The sequence below is a fragment of the Cervus canadensis genome, chromosome 32 (genome assembly GCF_019320065.1).
Source record: "Cervus canadensis isolate Bull #8, Minnesota chromosome 32, ASM1932006v1, whole genome shotgun sequence".
NCBI lineage: Eukaryota > Metazoa > Chordata > Mammalia > Artiodactyla > Cervidae > Cervus > Cervus canadensis.
This window is the reverse complement of record NC_057417.1, coordinates 15,376,226-15,395,008: the sequence shown is the minus strand read 5'-3', so window position 1 is coordinate 15,395,008 and position 18,783 is coordinate 15,376,226. Positions and strand designations below refer to the sequence as shown.

At 38.6% G+C, this 18,783-nt stretch overlaps 1 protein-coding gene across 1 annotated transcript in view; it reads right to left on the bottom strand.

Moving 5' to 3' along the window:
* Positions 1–794: 794 nt before the first annotated feature.
* Positions 795–18,783, bottom strand: part of LOC122433545 (phospholipid-transporting ATPase ABCA3-like) — a 224,824-nt gene continuing 206,835 nt past the window's right edge. Inside the window, exons 29-30 of the mRNA XM_043456582.1 lie at positions 1,294–1,367; positions 795–908 (exon numbers count right to left, since the gene is read on the bottom strand). Coding sequence (XP_043312517.1) covers positions 795–908; positions 1,294–1,367 — 188 coding nt within the window. The remainder of the gene's footprint in view (positions 909–1,293; positions 1,368–18,783) is intronic.

The following is an 18,783-nucleotide window of genomic DNA, read 5'->3' as shown; positions in this document are numbered from 1 at the left end:
GAGAGAGGGAAGAAGAGGGGAAGAGAAGAGAGAGAAGAAGGAGGAGAAGGAGGAGGGAGAAAGAGAAAAGAAGAGAGGAGAGAGGGGAGGGGAGGGAGAGTGAGATCGAGAAAGACAGAGAGAGGGAGAGAGATGCTTCTATGCATCTAGTTGTAGGCAGCAGCCTAGAAAGGCATAGTTGTCACTGGTTGGAAATGATGCTGAGCAAGGCCCTGTGGGTCTCCTGAGAACAAAGATTTTGTGTGTCCCCCATTTCTTTGATTACAGGAAACAGCCTTCATTCAGCCTCCATGACCTTCCCTGAGTTCCAGTGGGCAGATTCAAGCAGTTGTTAATTGGGGAAGGGAGGGGATCTTGTGAGACCAGGGAGGAACAGTCAAGGGTAGCCTTGGGGCAGGGTCCTGTTTCCCCATAAGCGGGTACACACAACGATATCTTTGCCTCCTCCAGGTGGGAAAAGTTAACAGTTAATGACAGTATGCTGCTCACAAGCATGTAGAACCTCAGACCAGTTGGAGCTGAAGGTTGATGATGCTGACTTCTACTTACCTTAACACTAATCCATCAGAAGACTGTCTATGTACTGATCATAACCTCCTTGAATAATTACTATAAAACTTACTATCTTCTTCAAGTTGGGAAATCTGAGGGCATTAGCCTGCTGTGGCCCCCTTTACCTGGCAAAGCAATAAAACTATTCTACTTCACCCAAAACTCTGTCTCCAAGATTCAATTTGGCACTGGTGTACAGAGAAGCTGAGCTTTCGGCATCAGAAATGAATCTCATAGCAGCTTTATTTCTTATCAATATTAGCAAAAGTCAGGAAGATTTGTTCCAACGTTATCTGACTGATGAAATAGTCTACTAGATTGAATAGTGTTTTAGCTTCCTCCATAATACGAAACACCTTTAACAGAAAAAAAAAATCATGGTGTTACTATTGCTGTATCCTCAGATGAGCCTTTTACCCACCCAATCACTTCCTAATTCCTGCCAGGTTTATGGTTAGGAACAAAAAGATATGGAAGGGGGAAGTTAGAAAGAAGAAGGAAAAGATGGTTGAAAAATAGAGAAGAGGAGACAGTTCTTTATTTCTATTCTCTTGACAGGTATGGAATATTAGAGGTTAGGGTCAGAAGTATCAGTCAAACTACAGGGGCCTTTGGAAAGCAGCTTAAAAAGTTCTCCTCCTCTGCAAATATCATGTTCCCATTCCACATGCTTGAATCTCTGTGCTTCCCACTGGTCTCCATTAACACATAATGTTAGAAATGTATGATTTCAACAATCACCTTTCCCCAACAAATTCCCTTGCTGGGAATGTAGTAGCCAATGATTCCTTGATGATCCTGGTTTATGATGTTACCTAAGAAAGGAAAGATTTGACAGGTGAGTAATAGAGAGGGCCCTGTTTACAAAATTCCCCAATAATTCCCTTTCCAGTTATACCACCAATAGAGAAATGATATATGCAGTTAAAACAAAGATGACATAATTCCATTTTTACTATATATGACCATGTTAAGTATTTCAATAGATTTACTTCCACATGAAATATGGTTTTATTGCTCACAGTTTGTAAAAATTGCAGAGGGTAAGATAATCACTTTTAGACATGGAAAAAATAACTCACATGCTCTTTGCTAAAGTGGAATTACATGAACTCTAATGTTCTATAGGGCTCAGTTTCTAAACATTGTCCTGAAACTATGTTCATAAAAATTGGGTATAGTTTCTTTTTCCTGTTGTGTGTATCTGTGTGTGTGTGTGGTATTTGTGTGGTGTGTGTGTGTGTAGTGTAGGATCTCTATAGTACTCTTATGAGTAGGCAATCTTCATCCTAAAGGAAAGAGGAAATTCATGTCTATATAACACAAATGTGAAGGCATTCACTGCAGAAATGAAATTGAGGTAGTAATAATGTAGCTGCTCCTAAGAGGATGTATTTGTATTTATTGTTACACAGTTGAAGACTACTGCAAGTGGAATAAGTTGGGATTAAAATATTTAAAATAAATAATCTCTATGTCAATTACAATAAGGGATTTTCTTTTTTAATAAATCCCTGCATAACCTCCATAAATAAGGAAAAAATTATTAAACTTTAAAAACTGTAAACTATACGAAGCATATAAAAGTATATGGAAATAAATGTACAGTTTAGTGAATTACAATAAAGTTAGCAAACATGTCCATGGAGAAGGAAATGGCAACCCACTCCAATATTCTTGCCTGGAGAATCCCATGGACAGAGGAGACTGGCGGGCCACAGTCCACGGGGTTGCAAAGAGTTGGACATGACTGAGCAACTTTGTTGTTGTCGTTCAGTCACTCTCTGTGGCCCCATGGACTGCAGCACGCCAGACTTCCCTGTCTTTCACCATTTCCTGGAGCTTGCTCAAACTCATGTCCATTGAGTCAGTGATGCCACCCAAACATCTCATCCTCTGTTGTCCACTTCTCCTCCTGCCTTCAATCTTTCCCAGCATCAGGGACTTCTCTAATGAGTCAGCTCTTCACATCAGGAGGCCAAAATATTGAAGCTTCAGCTTCAGCTTCAGCATCAGCCCTTCTAAAGAATAGAAGTGAGCGACTAACACACTGGAAGAAACCTATGCCACTACCAAGACTTACTTCCTATCCCTTAAAGAAAACTACTATCTTGACTTTTTATGGTAAACATTTCTTATTTATAATTTTATTATCTAAGTATGTAACCCTAAATATTATAGTTTCATTTTGCCTTTTTTGTACTTCATATGAATGCAATCATACAGTATATATTATTTTTTATCTGGCTTCTTTCATTCAACATATTTTTAGGATTCATCCATGTTGTTGTGGGAGAAGGCAATGGCAACCCACTCCAGTACTCTTGCCTGGAAAATCCCATGGGCAGAGGAGCCTGGTAGGCTGCAGTCCATGGGGTCTAAGAGTCAGATGCGACTTCACTTTCACTTTCACACACTGGAGAAGGAAATGGCAACCCACTCCAGTGTTCTTGCCTGGAGAATCCTAGGGATGGGGGAGCCTGGTGGGCTGCCCTCTATGGGGTCGCACAGGGTCGGACACGACTGAAGCGACTTAGCAGCAGCAGCAGCAGCAGCATGTTGTTGTGAATAGCTATACCTCATTTATTTTCATTACTGTAAAGTTTCCCGTGTGCAACTATACCACTACTATTGGTGGACATATGGTGTGCTTTCCAGCCTTCTCAATTCAGTTCAGTTCAGTCCAGTTGCTCAGTCATGTCTGACTCTTTGCGACCCTATGGACTGCAGCACACCAGGCTGCTCTGTCCATCAACAACTCCTGGAGCCGACTCAAACTCATGTCCATTGCCTTCTAGATGCCCCCAAATGATCTCTGCCTCCTGGTGATCACAAAATTGTCTAGTCTCCTCCCACAGTGAATGGGGCTGACAGGTGCAATCTATAGGTTATTGCAGAAATAACAGTGTGACTTCTGAGCTTAGTTTATAAAAGACACTGTGGTTTTTATCTTGTTCTCTCTAGGATCATTTGATGTGAGGGAAGCCAGCAACTATGTTGTGAGAACACTCAAGCAGTCCTATGGAGAATTCTGTGTGGTGACGAACTGTCATCAGCCATGTGAGTGAGTCATCTTGGAAGTAGATCCTCCAGCCTCAGAGAGCCTTCATACAATTGAAGCTCCTGCCGATAGCTTTATTGCAGCCTCATGAGGGACTCCGAGACAGAATAACCCACCTAAGCCTCTTCTCAATTTCTAACCCATATACCTGTGATAAGTGTTTATTGTTGTTTTAGGCCACTAAAATATTAGATCACTAAGTTAAGTTTTGGTAATTTGCAGCTGCTGCTACTGCTGTTTAGTCGCTAAGTTGAGAGGTAACTAATACAGTTTCTGGTTTGGGGCTATTACATTCAACTTTATTTTGAACATTCTTTACCTACCTCCTGGTACTTATATGAAATCATTTTCCTGGGGTACAGAGGTCTGAGTATCATTAACATTAGTGGACACTGCCAAAGTTTTCCAAATATCTTATGTTTCCCCCAGCCATGTATGAGATCTCTTTTTTTCCTCTCTGTACCAACTCTTGGTATGGTCAATTAAAAAATTTTAGCCATTTTGATGTGTGTGTAGTGATATCTCATGCCAGTTTAAATTTGCATTTACCAGATGCCTAATGATTCTGAACACCTTTTTATATGTTTCCTGCTTGTTTTGATTATTTTTTCAATATTGAAAATTTCTCTCTGAAACTTATAAATTTCTGTTTTCTCTAGCTGCTAGGAATAACAAAATTAACTCTTTCTCTGGCTATGTGCAGCATAACTGCTGATTGCACCTGTGTCTTACTGCTGTCAGAGATTTTGGCCTGTTTGTATTCTAGGGTTCTTGGGGAAATACTCTGCCACCTAGTTTTTGTTAAAAATGTTTTCATGAGTTTTTGCTTGTATCATTCTATTTCTTCCATTTTGGTAAGAAATTTGGGAAAATTCAAAACTGATCATTTGGTTTTAATTTCAGTAATTATAATTCTTGTATGTGAGCATTTTGTTTGCCTTTTTTCAATTTTGCTTTGTTTATTTTTAAAGAAAATTCTGAAGTATCACACACACAGCAAACAAATAAAACCATAATTGAAAAACACACATGTAACCTAATGCTCATGGCAGCACTATTTACAATAGCTAGGACATGAAAACATCCTAGATGTCCATCAACAGATAAATGGATAAAGAAGATGTGGTATATATATATATATATATGTATATATATATACGCACAATGGAATATTACTCAGCTATAAAGGGAATGAATTTGAATCAGTTCTAGAGAGGTGGATGAACCTAGAGCCTGTGATACAGAGTGAAGTAAGTTACAAAGAGACAAATAAATACTGTATATTAATGCATACATGTGGAATCTAGAAAAATGGTATCAATGAAACTATCTGCAGAGAAAAAATGGAGATGGAGATATAGAGAACAGACTGTGGACACAGTGGGGGGAAGGAAAGAGTGGGATGAATGGAGAAAGTAGTATTGACATATATATATAGTACCATGCATAAAAGAGCTATCTGGTGAGAAGTTTCTATATAACACAGAGAGACCAGCCTGGCCCTCTGTTACGACCTAAAGGGGTGAGATGGGGGGGTGGAGGGAGGCTCAAGAGGGAGGTGATATACATATATAGTAATGACTGATTTGCATTGTTGTACAGCAGAAACCAACACAACATTGTAAAGCAATTTTCCTCAAAAGTAAACAAATCATAATTATACTGCTCAATGAATTTTCACAAAGTTCATTGCATCTTTTGTGTTTGGCTTTCTCTTTCCATATTGTGTTTGGGTTGTATGCTATGTAGTTGTAGTTTGTGCATTCTCATTGATGAATACTATTCCAATGTATATGTACAGTATTCCACTTCAGTAGACTGAGTCATATTCCATCATATTATGAATATGCCATAATTTATTTATCCATTCCATTGATGGATGGAAGTTTTAGCCATTATGTGTAGTGCATTAATAAACAGTTATGTACATATTTTTTAGTGAACATAGTGAACATATGAATTCATTACTACTATGTACCTTAGAAGTAGAAAAAGAGAGTATCCTTCACAGTTCATTTTATGAGACAGTATAACCTTAATGCTATAAGTAATTAGACACCACAAACTACAAGAAAAGAAAATTATAGACCAGCATATCTTCTAAGCATAGGAGAAAATACACTTAGCAAATACTAGTAAATTGAATCTAACATTACATAAAAAAATGGAATACACTACAACCAAGTGAGAGTTATTCCAGGAATACAATGTTGCCTTACATTAAAAACTCAACCAATGTAATTCACCACACTAATAGAAAAAAGGGCAAAGATTATTAAATCATTCTGATGGATGTATAAACAAAACTCTCTTTTTGGCTGTTGATAGTTTGATTGTAATATATCTTGGTGTGGATCTCTCTGAGTTTATCCTATTCGAAACAATGATTTTAGATTTGTAGATTCAAACCTTACATCAAATATGAGTTTTCAGCCATTGTATCTTCAAATGTTCTTTTTACCCTTTTCTTTCTCTCTCTTTTCCTCTGGGACTCCAAAACTGCATATGTTGATCTTGGTATTGTTCAACAGGTCTGTTAGGCTCTGTTCAATTTTCTTAAACCCTCTTTCTTTCTGTTCCTCAGACTTGACAATTTCAATTGTGCTATCTTCAAGCTTGCTGATTTTTCTCTGTTCAAATATGCCTTTAAATCCATGTAGTGTATTTTTCTTTTCAGTAATTGTACTTTTCATCTCAGAATTTCTTTTGGCTCCTTTTAATACTTTCTATCCTTTTTATTGAGTTTCCAATTTCACTCATATACTGTTTTCTTAAATTTGTCAATGTCTTCCTTTAGCTCTTTGAGCATTTTCAAGACACTTGTTTGAGTCTTTGTCTAGTAAGTCTTCCATCTGTTCTTCTTCAGAGATGGTTTCTTTTGATTATTTTTTCTTTTGAGTGGGCCAAACTTTCCTATTACTTTGTTTTGTGATTTTTTCATGTGAAAGTGAACTTGAATCTTAAAATACGATAACTCTGGGGATCAGATTCTCCCTTTTCTCCAGTGTTTGCTGTTTAAAAAAGCTTAAAATTGTTGGAGGATATGTCTGTGCTGGAGATAAGCTTGAGGTTTAAGTGTGAGATCTCCTCAGGTGTATTTTTCTTGTGCCTACATCTTTCTCTGGCATATATGCAGTGATTTTCTAAATTTTTTTGCATATATTGTGAGTTTTGAATATCATAATCCCTACATATCTCACTTCAGAAAGGCAGGAAAAGGAAAACTGAAGGAAAAATGAAAAAAAGTACTTTCTTTCTAAATTCCCTGCATGCTCTTTCAGCTGATGGTGGTTGCATTAATTGTGACCTGCCTTTGTGTCTTTAGGTCCTTGATTCAAAGGATTAATCTGTAACCAGGATATAGAGCCTTGATATTTGGAGGGCAAGGTCCTTATTGCCTACTATTACTCTTCAAGCTACTATAGGAACACTGGTTTGGATACCTTTCATGGGGCTGGAAATTAGAAGATGGGTAACCAGTACTGCACTGTATTAAAGTGATGGAAATTAATCACAATTAATTTCTAGGGTCATACTTCCCCTAGAACCTGCAAATTTTCAAATAGACATTACAGTTCCAGAATAATTACATCAGACAATTTCTGCCAGACTAACTATTGTCTAGGTGAAGAGATATGTTCCTGGAGCTTTCTACTCTGTCATTTTCCCTGATGTCACTTTTTGCTAATTTTTGAGTTTCTCTTTTATTTCATGCAAAGTTATTTTATTGGTGTCAAGATTCTTCCCTTTGGCTTCTAGCATTTTTTACCCTGATGTTTCTGTGTGTAGTTCTCTGGGTATTTATCTCTTTATATTTATATTTATTGAACATCTCAGATCTAGACATTAATGTTTTTCATTAAATTTGAGAAGTCTTCAGGGGCTAGTTTTTGGAATATATCTTCTGCCCTTTCTTTTTTTTCTGGTGCTCCCATTTTGCATATATAGATATATTTAATGGTTCCCTACAGGTTTTTGAGGCTCTGTTAATTTTCTTCTTACTTTTTTATTTTGTTCTTTGGATCATATTATCTCTATTGATCTATCTTCAATTTTGCTAATTCTGCTAGTTCAAATCTATTGTTGATCTCTACTGACAAAATTTTCATTTTATTTATTATACTTTCCCATAACAGAATATGCTTTTGGTTCATTAAAAATAATTTTTAACTCTTTGGCAATATGTTTTATTTGTTGAGATTTTTCGGTATACCTTCCTTTACTTCCTGAAGCATTAACTTTGCCTATTGAATGTATTTATTATAGCTTTGTAGTCTTTCCTAAGACTGAAATCTGGTTGCTTTCAGATTCCATTGCTAGCTTCCTGCCACCTCCTTTCCCTGGTATGGGTCACATTTTGTTTTTTGCATGTCTCATAAGTTTTTGTTGAAAACTGGACATTTTAAAAAACTTTTAATTTGTATGGGTGTATAGCCAAATAACAGTGTTGTGATAGTCTCAGGTGAACAATGAAGGGACTCAGCTATACATATATATGTATTCATTGCCCCCGTCCCCAAACTACCTTTCCATCCAGGCTGCCACATGACATTGAGCAGAGTTTCATGTGCTATACAATAGTCCCTGGAAAACTGGGCATATAAGTTATTCTGTTGTGAAGTGAAGTGAAATTCGCTCAGTCGTGTCTGACTCTGCGACCCAATGGACTATACAGTCCATGGCATTCTCCAGGCCAGAATACTGGAGTGGGTAGCCTTTCCATTTTCCAGGGAAACTTCCCAACCCAGGGATCGAACCCAGGCCCACATTGCTGGCAGATTCTTTACCAGCTGAGCCACAAGGGAAGCCTAAGAATACTGGAGTGGGTAGCCTATCCCTTCTCCAGCGGATCTTCCCGACCGAGGAATCAAACTGGGGTCTCCTGCATTGCAGGCGGTTCTTTACGAACTGAGCTATCAACTAGTAATTTAAAACTTGTGGTTTGATTTTTCATTTATTTTTTGACTGGCTGAAGTATTTTAGTGAAGTCTACTTGCCCTCCCCGCTGTGGTATAAAACCTCTGACGTTGCTCCCTAGAGGGCACTGCTTCAGGCATGTGCACGGTCACCCAGGGATGACAGTTTCTTTAGCAGGGCTCTCTTTGTCACTTGCCCTGAGTATAGCCAAATGCTAAATTCTTCTGTTAAAAATCGCTAGCTCTCTTGTTTTCATCAATATCCTAGGGCATACATTATCCCACAGATAGTTTCAATTTCATTTAAGTTCTTTGCAGGGATAGTTTTTGAATCAAATGTTTGCAGTTTGCTCTGATCCCAGAAGCACTATTCTTAGTGGTAAACTAGCCGGTTTTCTCTGGTAAACTAGTTGATCTGATTTAGTTTATACTTATTAATAAGACATCTAGTCTCCTCTTAATTGCTTTCCACTAAAACTGTCATTGCTTTTGAGAATACTTTTGAGCTTAAATTTCCCCGCATTCTCTTTCAAATAAAGTCAGTCTTGGGAAAGAGCTTCAGAGCTCTTTGTTTTATGCTTTGCTTTCTCATGGGAAAAATCTCTGAGCCATGGCTCTGGAACTGAGAAGTGGGATAGTAGTCCACTTCTGCATGACATCCTTGCTTGAGGAACTGGGAAGAAGGTGGTATCAGCAGGTTGTACTCATGCTGCAGAAGCTCTGACCTGAAAATGAGTCAGGTCATGGGTAATTTGAACCCCCATATTCTCAGCACAGCGTGGATGAGATAGAGTCTCTGTTCCATAAAGGAGGGCTAAATAGAAAAGGGAGTCCCTGATCTCTTGGCTTGTAATTGCCTGAAAATTAGCCTCTGCCACAGGTAGATGGGGACAGAATGAGAAATGTTGACATCTTGCTCCTCCCAGGAAGATACCATAGTGGTCAACTTGAAGCTGATAGGAGAGGAAGCCCTCTGTTCTTGGTTGCGCCTACTTGCAGTGGAGTTTTCATTGAATTGGGCTGGGAAGAGTTGGGAAGAAGCAAGTTTTATTTCACACATCAAAGGATCTTTCTGTTCTTACAGTTTTAATAGATTTTCTTGAATAAATGTTTCTTCAGTTGCTGTATGTCCTTAGGATTATTTCCAGAGACTTATTATGGTTGTTTCAAAAATAAATTTCATCTGTTATGCTGAGCAACAGGCCTGCAGAGACTTTATATTGCCATTCTGGAAGTGGAACTTCCACATTTATTATATATTACACACCATTACCTTAAATATCTGATGTCCTTTAAAGTCTAAAATTAATGTTTGTGTCTCTGCTTAATCTCTTTCATTATGACATTCCTTTTGAACCTCCCTCCTATCTCCCTCCCCATCACACCCCTCTAGATTGATACAGAGTCCCTGTTTGAGTTTCCTCAGCCATACAGCAAATTCCCATTGGCTATCTATTTTACATATCATAATGTAAATTTCCACGTTACTCTTTCCATACATCTCACCATCTCTTCCCCTCTCCCCAGGTCCATAAGTCTATTGTCTATGTCTGTTTCTCCACTGCTGTCCTGTAAATAAATTCTTCAGTCCCACTTTTCTATATTACATGTATATGCATTAGAATACGATATTTATCTTTCTCTTTCTGACTCACTTCACTCTGTATAATAGGTTCAAGGTTCATCCACCTCATCAGAACTGACTCAAATGTGTTCCTTTTTATGGCTGAATAATATTCTTTTGTGTATATGTACCATAACTTCTTTATCCATTCATCTGTCAATGGACATCTAGATTGCTTCCATGTTCTAGCTATTGTAAATAGTGCTGCAGTGAACAATGGGATACATATGTCTTCTTCAATTTTGGTTTCCTCAGGGTATATGCCTAAGAGTGGGATTGCTGGGTCATATGGTGGTTTTATTCCTAGTTTTTTAAGGAACCTCCATACCGTCTTCCATAGTGGCTGTATGAATTTTATTCCCACCAACAGTGCAAGAGCATTCCCTTTTCTCCACACCCTCTCCAGCATTTATTGTTTGTAGACTTTTTGATGATGGCCATTCTGACTGGTGTGAGATGGTATCTCATTGTAGTTTTGATTTGCATTTCTCTAATAACGAATGATGTTGAGCATCTTTTCATGTGTTTGTTAGCCATCTGTATGTCTTCTTCAGAGAAATGTCTGTTTAAGTCTTTTCCCCACTTTTTGATTGGGTTGTTTATTGTTCTGGTATTCAGTTGTATGAGCTGCTTGTATATTTTGGAAATTAATCCTTTGTTAGTTGTTTCATTTGCTATCATTTCCTCCCGTTCTGAGGGTTGTCTTTTCACCTTGCTTATAGTTTCCTTTGCTGTGCAAAAACTTTTAAGTTTAATCAGGTTCCACTAGTTTACTTTTGTTTTTATTTCCATTACTCTAGGAGGTGGGTCATAGAAGATCTTCCTTTGATTTATGTCATCGAGTGTTCTGCCTATGTTTTCTTCTAACAGTTTTATAGTTTCTGGTCTTACACTTAGGTCTTTAATCCATTTTGAGTTTATCTTTATGTATGGTGTTAGGAAGTGTTCCAATTTCATTCTTTTACATGTGGCTGTCCAGTTTTCCCAGCACCATTTATTGAAGAGTCTGTTTTTACCCCATTGTATGTTTTTGCCTCCTTTGTCAAAAATAAGGTACCCATAGGTTCATGGGTTTATTTCTGGACTTTCTATCTTGTTCCATTGGTCTATATTTCTGTTTTTGTGTCAATACCATGCTGTCTTGATGAGTGTAGCTTGGTAGTATAATCTGAAGTCAGGAAGGTTGATTCCTCCAGCTCCATTCTTCTTTCTTAGGACTGCTTTGGCTTTTCAGGGTCTTTTATGTTTCCATATGAATTGTGAAATTTTTTGTTTTACTTCTGTGAAAAATGCCATTGGTAATTTGACAGGGATCACATTGAATCTGTAGACTGCATTCGGTAGTGTAGTCATTTTCACAATATTGATTCTTCCTACACAGGAACATGGAATATCTCTCCATCTGTTTATGTCATCTTCGATTTCTTTCATTCAGTTCAGTTCAGTTCAGTTCAGTCGCTCAGTCGTGTCCGACTCTTTGCGACCCCATGAATCGCAGCACACCAGGCCTCCCTGTCCATCACAAACTCCCGGAGTTTACTCAAACTCATGCCCATCGAGTCAGTGATGCCATCCAGCCATCTCCTCCTCTGTCGTCCCCTTCTACTCCTGCCCCCAATCCGTCCCAGCATCAGGGTCTTTTCCAATGAGTCAACTCTTCACATGAGGTGGCCAAAGTATTGGAGTTTCAACTTCAGCATCAGTCCTTCCAATGAACACCCAGGACTTATCTGCTTCAGGATGGACTGGTTGGATCTCCTTGCAGTCCAAGGGACTCTCAAGAGTCTTCTCCAACACCACAGTTCAAAAGCATCAATTTTCTGGCACTCAGCTTTCTTCACAGTCCAACTCTCACATCCATACATGACCACTGGAAAAACCATAGCCTTGACCAGACGGACTGTCTTATAATTATCAGTGTATAGTTCTTTTGTCTCCTTAGGTAAGTTTATTCCTAGATATTTAATTCTTTTTGTTGCAAGGGTGAATGTGATTGATTTCTTAATTTCTCTTTCTGATTTTTCATTGTTAGTATATAGAAATGCAAGTGATTTCTGCGTATTGATTTTGTATCCTGCAACTTTGCTAAATTCACTGATTAGCTCTAATAATTTTCTGATACTATCTTTAGGGTTTTTTATGTACAGTATCATGTCATTTGTAAACAGTGAGAGATTTACTTCTTCTTTTCTGATCTGGATTCCTTTTATTTCTTTTTCTTCTCTGATAGTTGTAGCTAGGACTTCCAGAACTATGTTGAATAATATTGGTGAAAGTGAACACCCTTGTCTTGTTCCTGATCTTAGGGGGAATGCTTTCAGTTTTTCACCTTTGAGAATAATGTTTCCTGTAGGCTTATCATATATGGCCTTTACTATATTGAGGTAGGTTCCTTCTATGCCCATTTTTTGAAGAGTTTTAATCATAAATGGGTGCTGAATTTTGTCAAAGGCTTTTTCTGCATTTATTGAGATTATCATATGGTTTTTATATTTCAGTTTGTTAATATAGTGTGTCACATTGATTGATTGCATGTACTGAGGAATCCTTGCATTCCTGAAATAAACCCAACTTGATCATGGTATATAAGCTTTTTGATGTGTTGCTGAATTCTGTTTGCTAAAATTCTGTTGAGTATTTTTGCATCTATGTTCATCAGTGATATTGGCCTGTAGTTTTCTTTTTTAGTGTTGTTTTGGTCTGGTTTTGGTATCAGGGTGATGGTGGCCTTGTAGAATGAGTTTGGAAGTGTTCCTTCCTCTGCAATTTTTGGAAAGAGTTTTAGAAGGATAGGCATTCACTCTTCTCTAATGTTTGATAGAATTTTCCTGTGAAGCCATCTGGTCCTGGGCTTTTGTTTTTTGGGAGATTTTTGATCACAGCTTCAATTTCAGTGCTTGTAATTGGGTTGTTCATAATTTCTATTTCTTCCTGGTTCAGTCTTGGAAGATTGAACTTTTCTAAGAATCTGTCCATTTCTATCAGGTTATCCATTTTATTGCCATACAGTTTGCAATAATCTCTTATAATCCTTTGTATTTCTGCATTATCTGTTGTAACCTCTCCTTTTTCATTTCTAATTTTGTTGGTTTGATTCTTCTCTTTTTTTCTTGATAAGTCTGGCTAAAGGGTTGTCAATTTTGTTTATCTTCTCAAAGAAACAGCTTTTAGTTTTGTTAATCTTTACTATGGCTTCTTTCATTTCTTTTCATTTTTTTCTTCTCGTATGTTTATGATTTATTTCCTTCTACTAATTTTGGACTTTTTTTGTTCTTCTTTTTCCAGTTGTAAAGTTTCCAGGTGTAAAGTTAGGTTGTCTAGTCAATGTTTTTCTTGTTTCTTGAGGTAGGACTGTATTGCTATAAACTTCTCTCTTAGAACTGCTTTTGCTGCATCCCATGGGTTTTGAGTTGTTGTATTTTCATTGTCGTTTGTTTCTAGAATTTTTTTGATTTCCCTTTTGATTTCTTCAGTAACCTGTTGGTTATTTAGAAACGTGTTGTTTAATCTCCACGTGTTTGTGTTTCTTACAGTTTTTTCCTTGTAGTTGATATCTGGTCTCATAGCATTGTGGTCAGAGAAGATGCTTGATACAATTTCAATTTTCTTAAATTTATTGAGGTTTGATTTGTGTGACCCAAGATGTGGTCTATCCTGGAGAATGTCCCATGTGCTCTTGAGAAGGTGCATTCTTCTGCATTTGGGTGGAATGTCCTGAAGATATCAATGAGATCCATCTCAACTAATATATCACTTAAGACTTGTGTTTCCTTATTAATTTTCTGATTTGATGATCTATCCTTTGGTGTGAGTAGGGTATTAAAGTCTCCTACTATTATTGTGTTATTGTCAATTTCTCCTTTTATGTCTGTTAGTGTTTGTCTTATATATTGAGGTGCTACTATGTTGGGTGCGTATTTATTTACCTTTGTTACATCTTCTTCTTGGATTGGTCCCTTGATCATTATGTAGTGCCCTTCCTTATCTCTTGTAATCTTTATTTTAAGATCTATTTTGTCTGATATGAGGATTGCTACTCCAGCTTTCTTTTGCTTTCTGTTTGCATTGAATATATTTTTCCATCCTCTCAGTTTTAGTTTATATGTGTCTTTAGGTCTGAAGTGGCTTTCTTGTAGACAGCATATATATGGGTCTTGTTTTTGTATCCATTCAGCCAGCCTGTGTCTTTTGGTTGGAGCATTTAATCCATTTACAATGAAAGTAATTGTTGATATATATGTTCCTATTGCCATTTTCTCAATTCTTTGAGGTTGATTTTGTAGATCTTTTTTCTTCTCTTGTATTTCTTGACCATATAAGTCCGTTTAACATTTGTTGTAAAGCTGGTTTGGTGGTACTGAATTCTCTTAACTTTTGCTTGTCTGAAAAGCTTTTTATTTCGCCACCAATTTTGAATGAGATCCTTGTTGGGTACAGTAATCTTGGTTGTAGATTTTTCCCTTTCAGTGCTTTAAATATATACTACTATTCCCTTCTGGCCTGCAGAGTTCCTGCTGAAAGATCAGCTGTTAGGCATATAGTGTTTCCCTCATGTGTTACTTGTTGCTTCTCCCTTGCTGTTTTTAATATTCTTTCTTTGTGTTTGGTCTTTGTTAGTTTGATTAGTGTGTGTCTTGGCATGTTTATCCTTGGGTTTACTCTGTATGGCACTCTTTGTGCCTTTTGGACTTGATTGACTATTTCCTTTTCCTTGTTGGGGAAATTTTCAACTATAATCTCTTCAAAAATTTTCTCATATCCTTTCTTTTTCTCTTCTTCTTCTGGGACCCCTATAATTCAAATGTTGGTGCATTTGATATTGTCCCAGAGGTCTCTGAGACTATCCTCAGTTCTTTTCATTCGTTTTACTTTATTCTGCCCTTCAGAAGTGATTTCTAACATTTTATGTTCCAGCTCACTGATTCGTTCTTCTGCTTCTGATATGCTGCTATTGATTCCTTCTAGAGTATTTTTAATTTCAGTAATTGTGTTGTTTATCTCTGTATGTTTATTCTTTAATTCCTCTAGGTCTTTGTTAATTGATTCTTGCATTTTCTCCATTTTGTTTTCAAGGTTTTTGATCATCCTTACTCTCATTATTCTGGATTCTTTTTCAGGTAGTTTGCCCGTTTCCTCTTCATTTATTTGGACTTCTGTGTGTCAAGTTTGTTCCTTCATTTGTGTAGCATTTCTCTGCCTTTTCATTATTTTTTAAACTTGTTGTGTTTGATGTCTCCTTTTCCCAGTCTTCAAGGTTGAATTCTTTCTTCCTTTTGGTTTCTGCCACCCTAAGTTTGGTCCAGTGGTTTGAGTGAGCTACGTATAGGGTGAGATTTGTGCTGAGTTTTTGGGTTTTTTTTGTGTGTTTTTCCTCTGATGGACAAGGCTGAGTGAGGTGGTACTCCTGTCTGCTGATGATTTGGTTTGTATTTTTGTTTTGTTTGTTGTTTAGATGAGGCATCCTGCACAGGGTGCTACTGGTGGTTGGGTGATGCTGGGTCTTGTATCCAAGTGGTTTCCTTTGTGTGAGTTCTCACTATTTGATACTCCCTAGGGTTAGTTCTCTGGTAGTCTAGGGTCTTGGAGTCAGGGCTCCTACTCCAAAGGCTCAGGGTTTGACCTCTGGTCAGGAACAAAGATTCCACAAGTGGTTTGTTATGGCATTAAATGAGATTAAAACAATATCCAAAGATGAGAAACCAAAGATGAACCACAGACAAATGGCAGTTACAAAATCAGGCAAATAATAATTAAAATAATGGAATATGCACATATACATATGCACCCATGAACAAAGTGAAAACAGTCCAACAAAAATAAAGTACAGTAGATTGACCCAGCAAACAAAGTAAATCAAAAATTACATTTACCAGTTAAGAACAGAACTAACTAAAGCACAAACTGGAAACCAAAACTAAAGCAAAGTGCCAAGTGGGGAATAAAGCAATGAAAACAAAGCTAGCAAACATGTTGAGAGGAAAGGAAAGGAAGAAAAGAAAGAAAGCATAGACATGCAAAGTTAAATAGAGGTAGATGAAGAAGATTTATATATATCAAAGATTAACTGCATGGGGAAAAGAACAGTAGGAAAGCCAAACAAAGGAATAAGTGTAGAAAATATATAATAGGCTTTTAAAAATTTAAAAATTAAAATTCTAAAAAAGAGAAAAGAGAAAAAATAGAAGGAAAAAAAAAAAAAAGGAAAACTCCACAGAACTGCAAAAGCCCAACGTAGAGGCAGAGGTTTATAGCAACAATAAATAGTGTGACTGAATATACACGTATACATATACACCCATAAGCAAAATCAAAACAGTCCAACAAAAATAAAGTACAATAGATCGACCTGGTGAACAAAGGAAAACAAAAATTATATCTACCAGAACAAAACTAACTAAAGCACAAACTGGAAAACAAAACTAAAGCAAGGGGCCAATTGGGAAATAAAGCAATGGAAGTAAAACTAACAAAGTGTTAAGCAGAAAGGAAAGAGAGAAAAGAAAAGTAGAATAGATATGCAAAGTTAAATAGAGGTAGATAAAGAAGATTTATATACATTAAAGATTAACTGCAAGGGGAGAAGAACAGTAGGAAAAGCAGCCAAAGGAATAAATGTAGAAAAAATAACAATGGGTTTAAAAATTAAAAATTAAAAGTAAAAAAATAGAAAAAGGAAAACTCCACAGAACTGCAAAAGCCCAATGCAGAGGCAGAGGTTTATAACAGCAATAAAGTGTGGCTGAGGGGAAAAACAGCTCAAAAGCTTAATTAGATTTCATAGTGCCAATAAAATCGACAACTACAACAGGGTTGGGGGGAGAAAAAAAAAAGCAAAAAAAAAAAAAAAGCCAAAAGACTACAGAGCAAGTCAAAACATAAGAATAATAAATGTTTTTCTTGAGTCACTGCTGTCAGAGTCCATTCCCTCCCTGGGAGTCACAGTCCACCTCCCCTCCCTAGGATGCCCTCCAACACTGTGCTGACCTCTGGACCTGCTGTGGGGGCATCTCAGACTCTAATCTGGTCCTTCTCCTGTGTGTTCTTTCCTCCAATGTCCACAGCTGTCAGAACTAGTGTGTTTTCTTTGGTGGGAGCTCTCAATGACCTTTTATATATTCCATAGACACAGACTCTGCCTCGTTGGTCGTGTGGATTTAATCTGCAGCTTGTACAGCTGGTGGGAAGGTTCTGGGTCTTCTTCCTTAGCCACACTGCCCCTGGGTTTCACTTGTGGTTTTATTTCCACCTCTGCATGTAGGTTGTCCACTGGGGTTTGCTCCTGAGGCTGCCCTGGAGGACTTGGGTTTGCCCCAGTGAGGGCCAGGTGTGGAGGTGGTGTAGCTGCTTGGGTCTCAGGGGTTCTGGCAGCACCCAGTACCGAGGGGGCTTGGTAGCTAGGGCAGCGGGATATACAGTGCTCTAGAAGGGTATGGCAAACAGTATTGGCCAATACGCTCCAGTATTCTTGCCTGGAGAACCGCCCTCCCTGACAGAGAAGCCTGGCAGGCCACAGTCTACAGGGTCACAAAGAGTCGGACACTACTGAAGTGACCCTGCGCGCATACGTGCAGGACTTTTTGGCCTGTGGCAGCTCTGTCCCAGAGAGAGTTGAGCTTAAAGGTGGCGCAGCTGCTTGGCTTGTGAGGATCCTGGCGGCGCCAAGTGTGCAGGGACACGGACTGCCTCTGCCTCAGGAGTCACGGCACTATCAGAGTCTTTTTTTCTAGCTTCTTGTAGCTGGTGATCAGAAAGCCTCTTTGGCCAGTCTTTGTCAGCAGTTCCACCCATTTAGGCACTTAGAGGGCGCCCTTGCCTGGGGTCCTTCTCTGTTCTTCAGTGCATCAGGCACATAGAGGGGCGCCCCTGACTGGGGTCCTACTCCGGAGATTGGCATGTCAGGCCCTTAACGGGACACCCTGGGTGGAGCCCTACTCTGTAGTTCAGTGCATCAGGCATTTGACGGGCCAGCCTCTCTCTGTTGTTCAGCTGCCGATGCTAGCGTGTGGGGAGAGAGAGGCAATAGTGATGGCTCCACCCACTACGCGTGACTCAGCAGTATCGCCTTGCTTCCATGGCTGCCTGGCTTTCCTGCACAGGCATTTCCCACCACAATCTCCTCCCTCACCTCCCCTTGATACGTCTCTCCAAGTCAACAGCAGTCCTTGCCCTGGGATTGCTCCACACTCCCCAAACTAGCGCCCAGCTGCTGCGCCTTCCAGGGGACCCTCGTCCCTGTCCTGGTATGTACTGCTGTGGCAGGGGCTGTCTGATTCTCATTGCATTTAGGCTGCCACTGATAAGCTTTCACTCTCAGCCTTAAATGTTTATCCTCTGACTCAGACAATTGCACTGATGTGGGGATCGGACCCTGTTTCAGTTCCCCCACCCACCCAGGGCAGGTCCAATCCTATTAACACATCTGTTTCTCCCCCTAGTTTCCTCATCCTACTGAGTTTTGAGTGGCTCTTATATATTCTTTCCCTCTGGTCAGGTACTCCTGTCTGCTCTCAGCTGCTGTTCTGCATGCACTTTTGTGTCTGAAGGTGTATTCCTGATGTATTCATAGAGAGAGAGATGTACTCCATGTCCACCTACTCCTCTGCCATCTTGTTCTCGATCTTGGTTTTTTG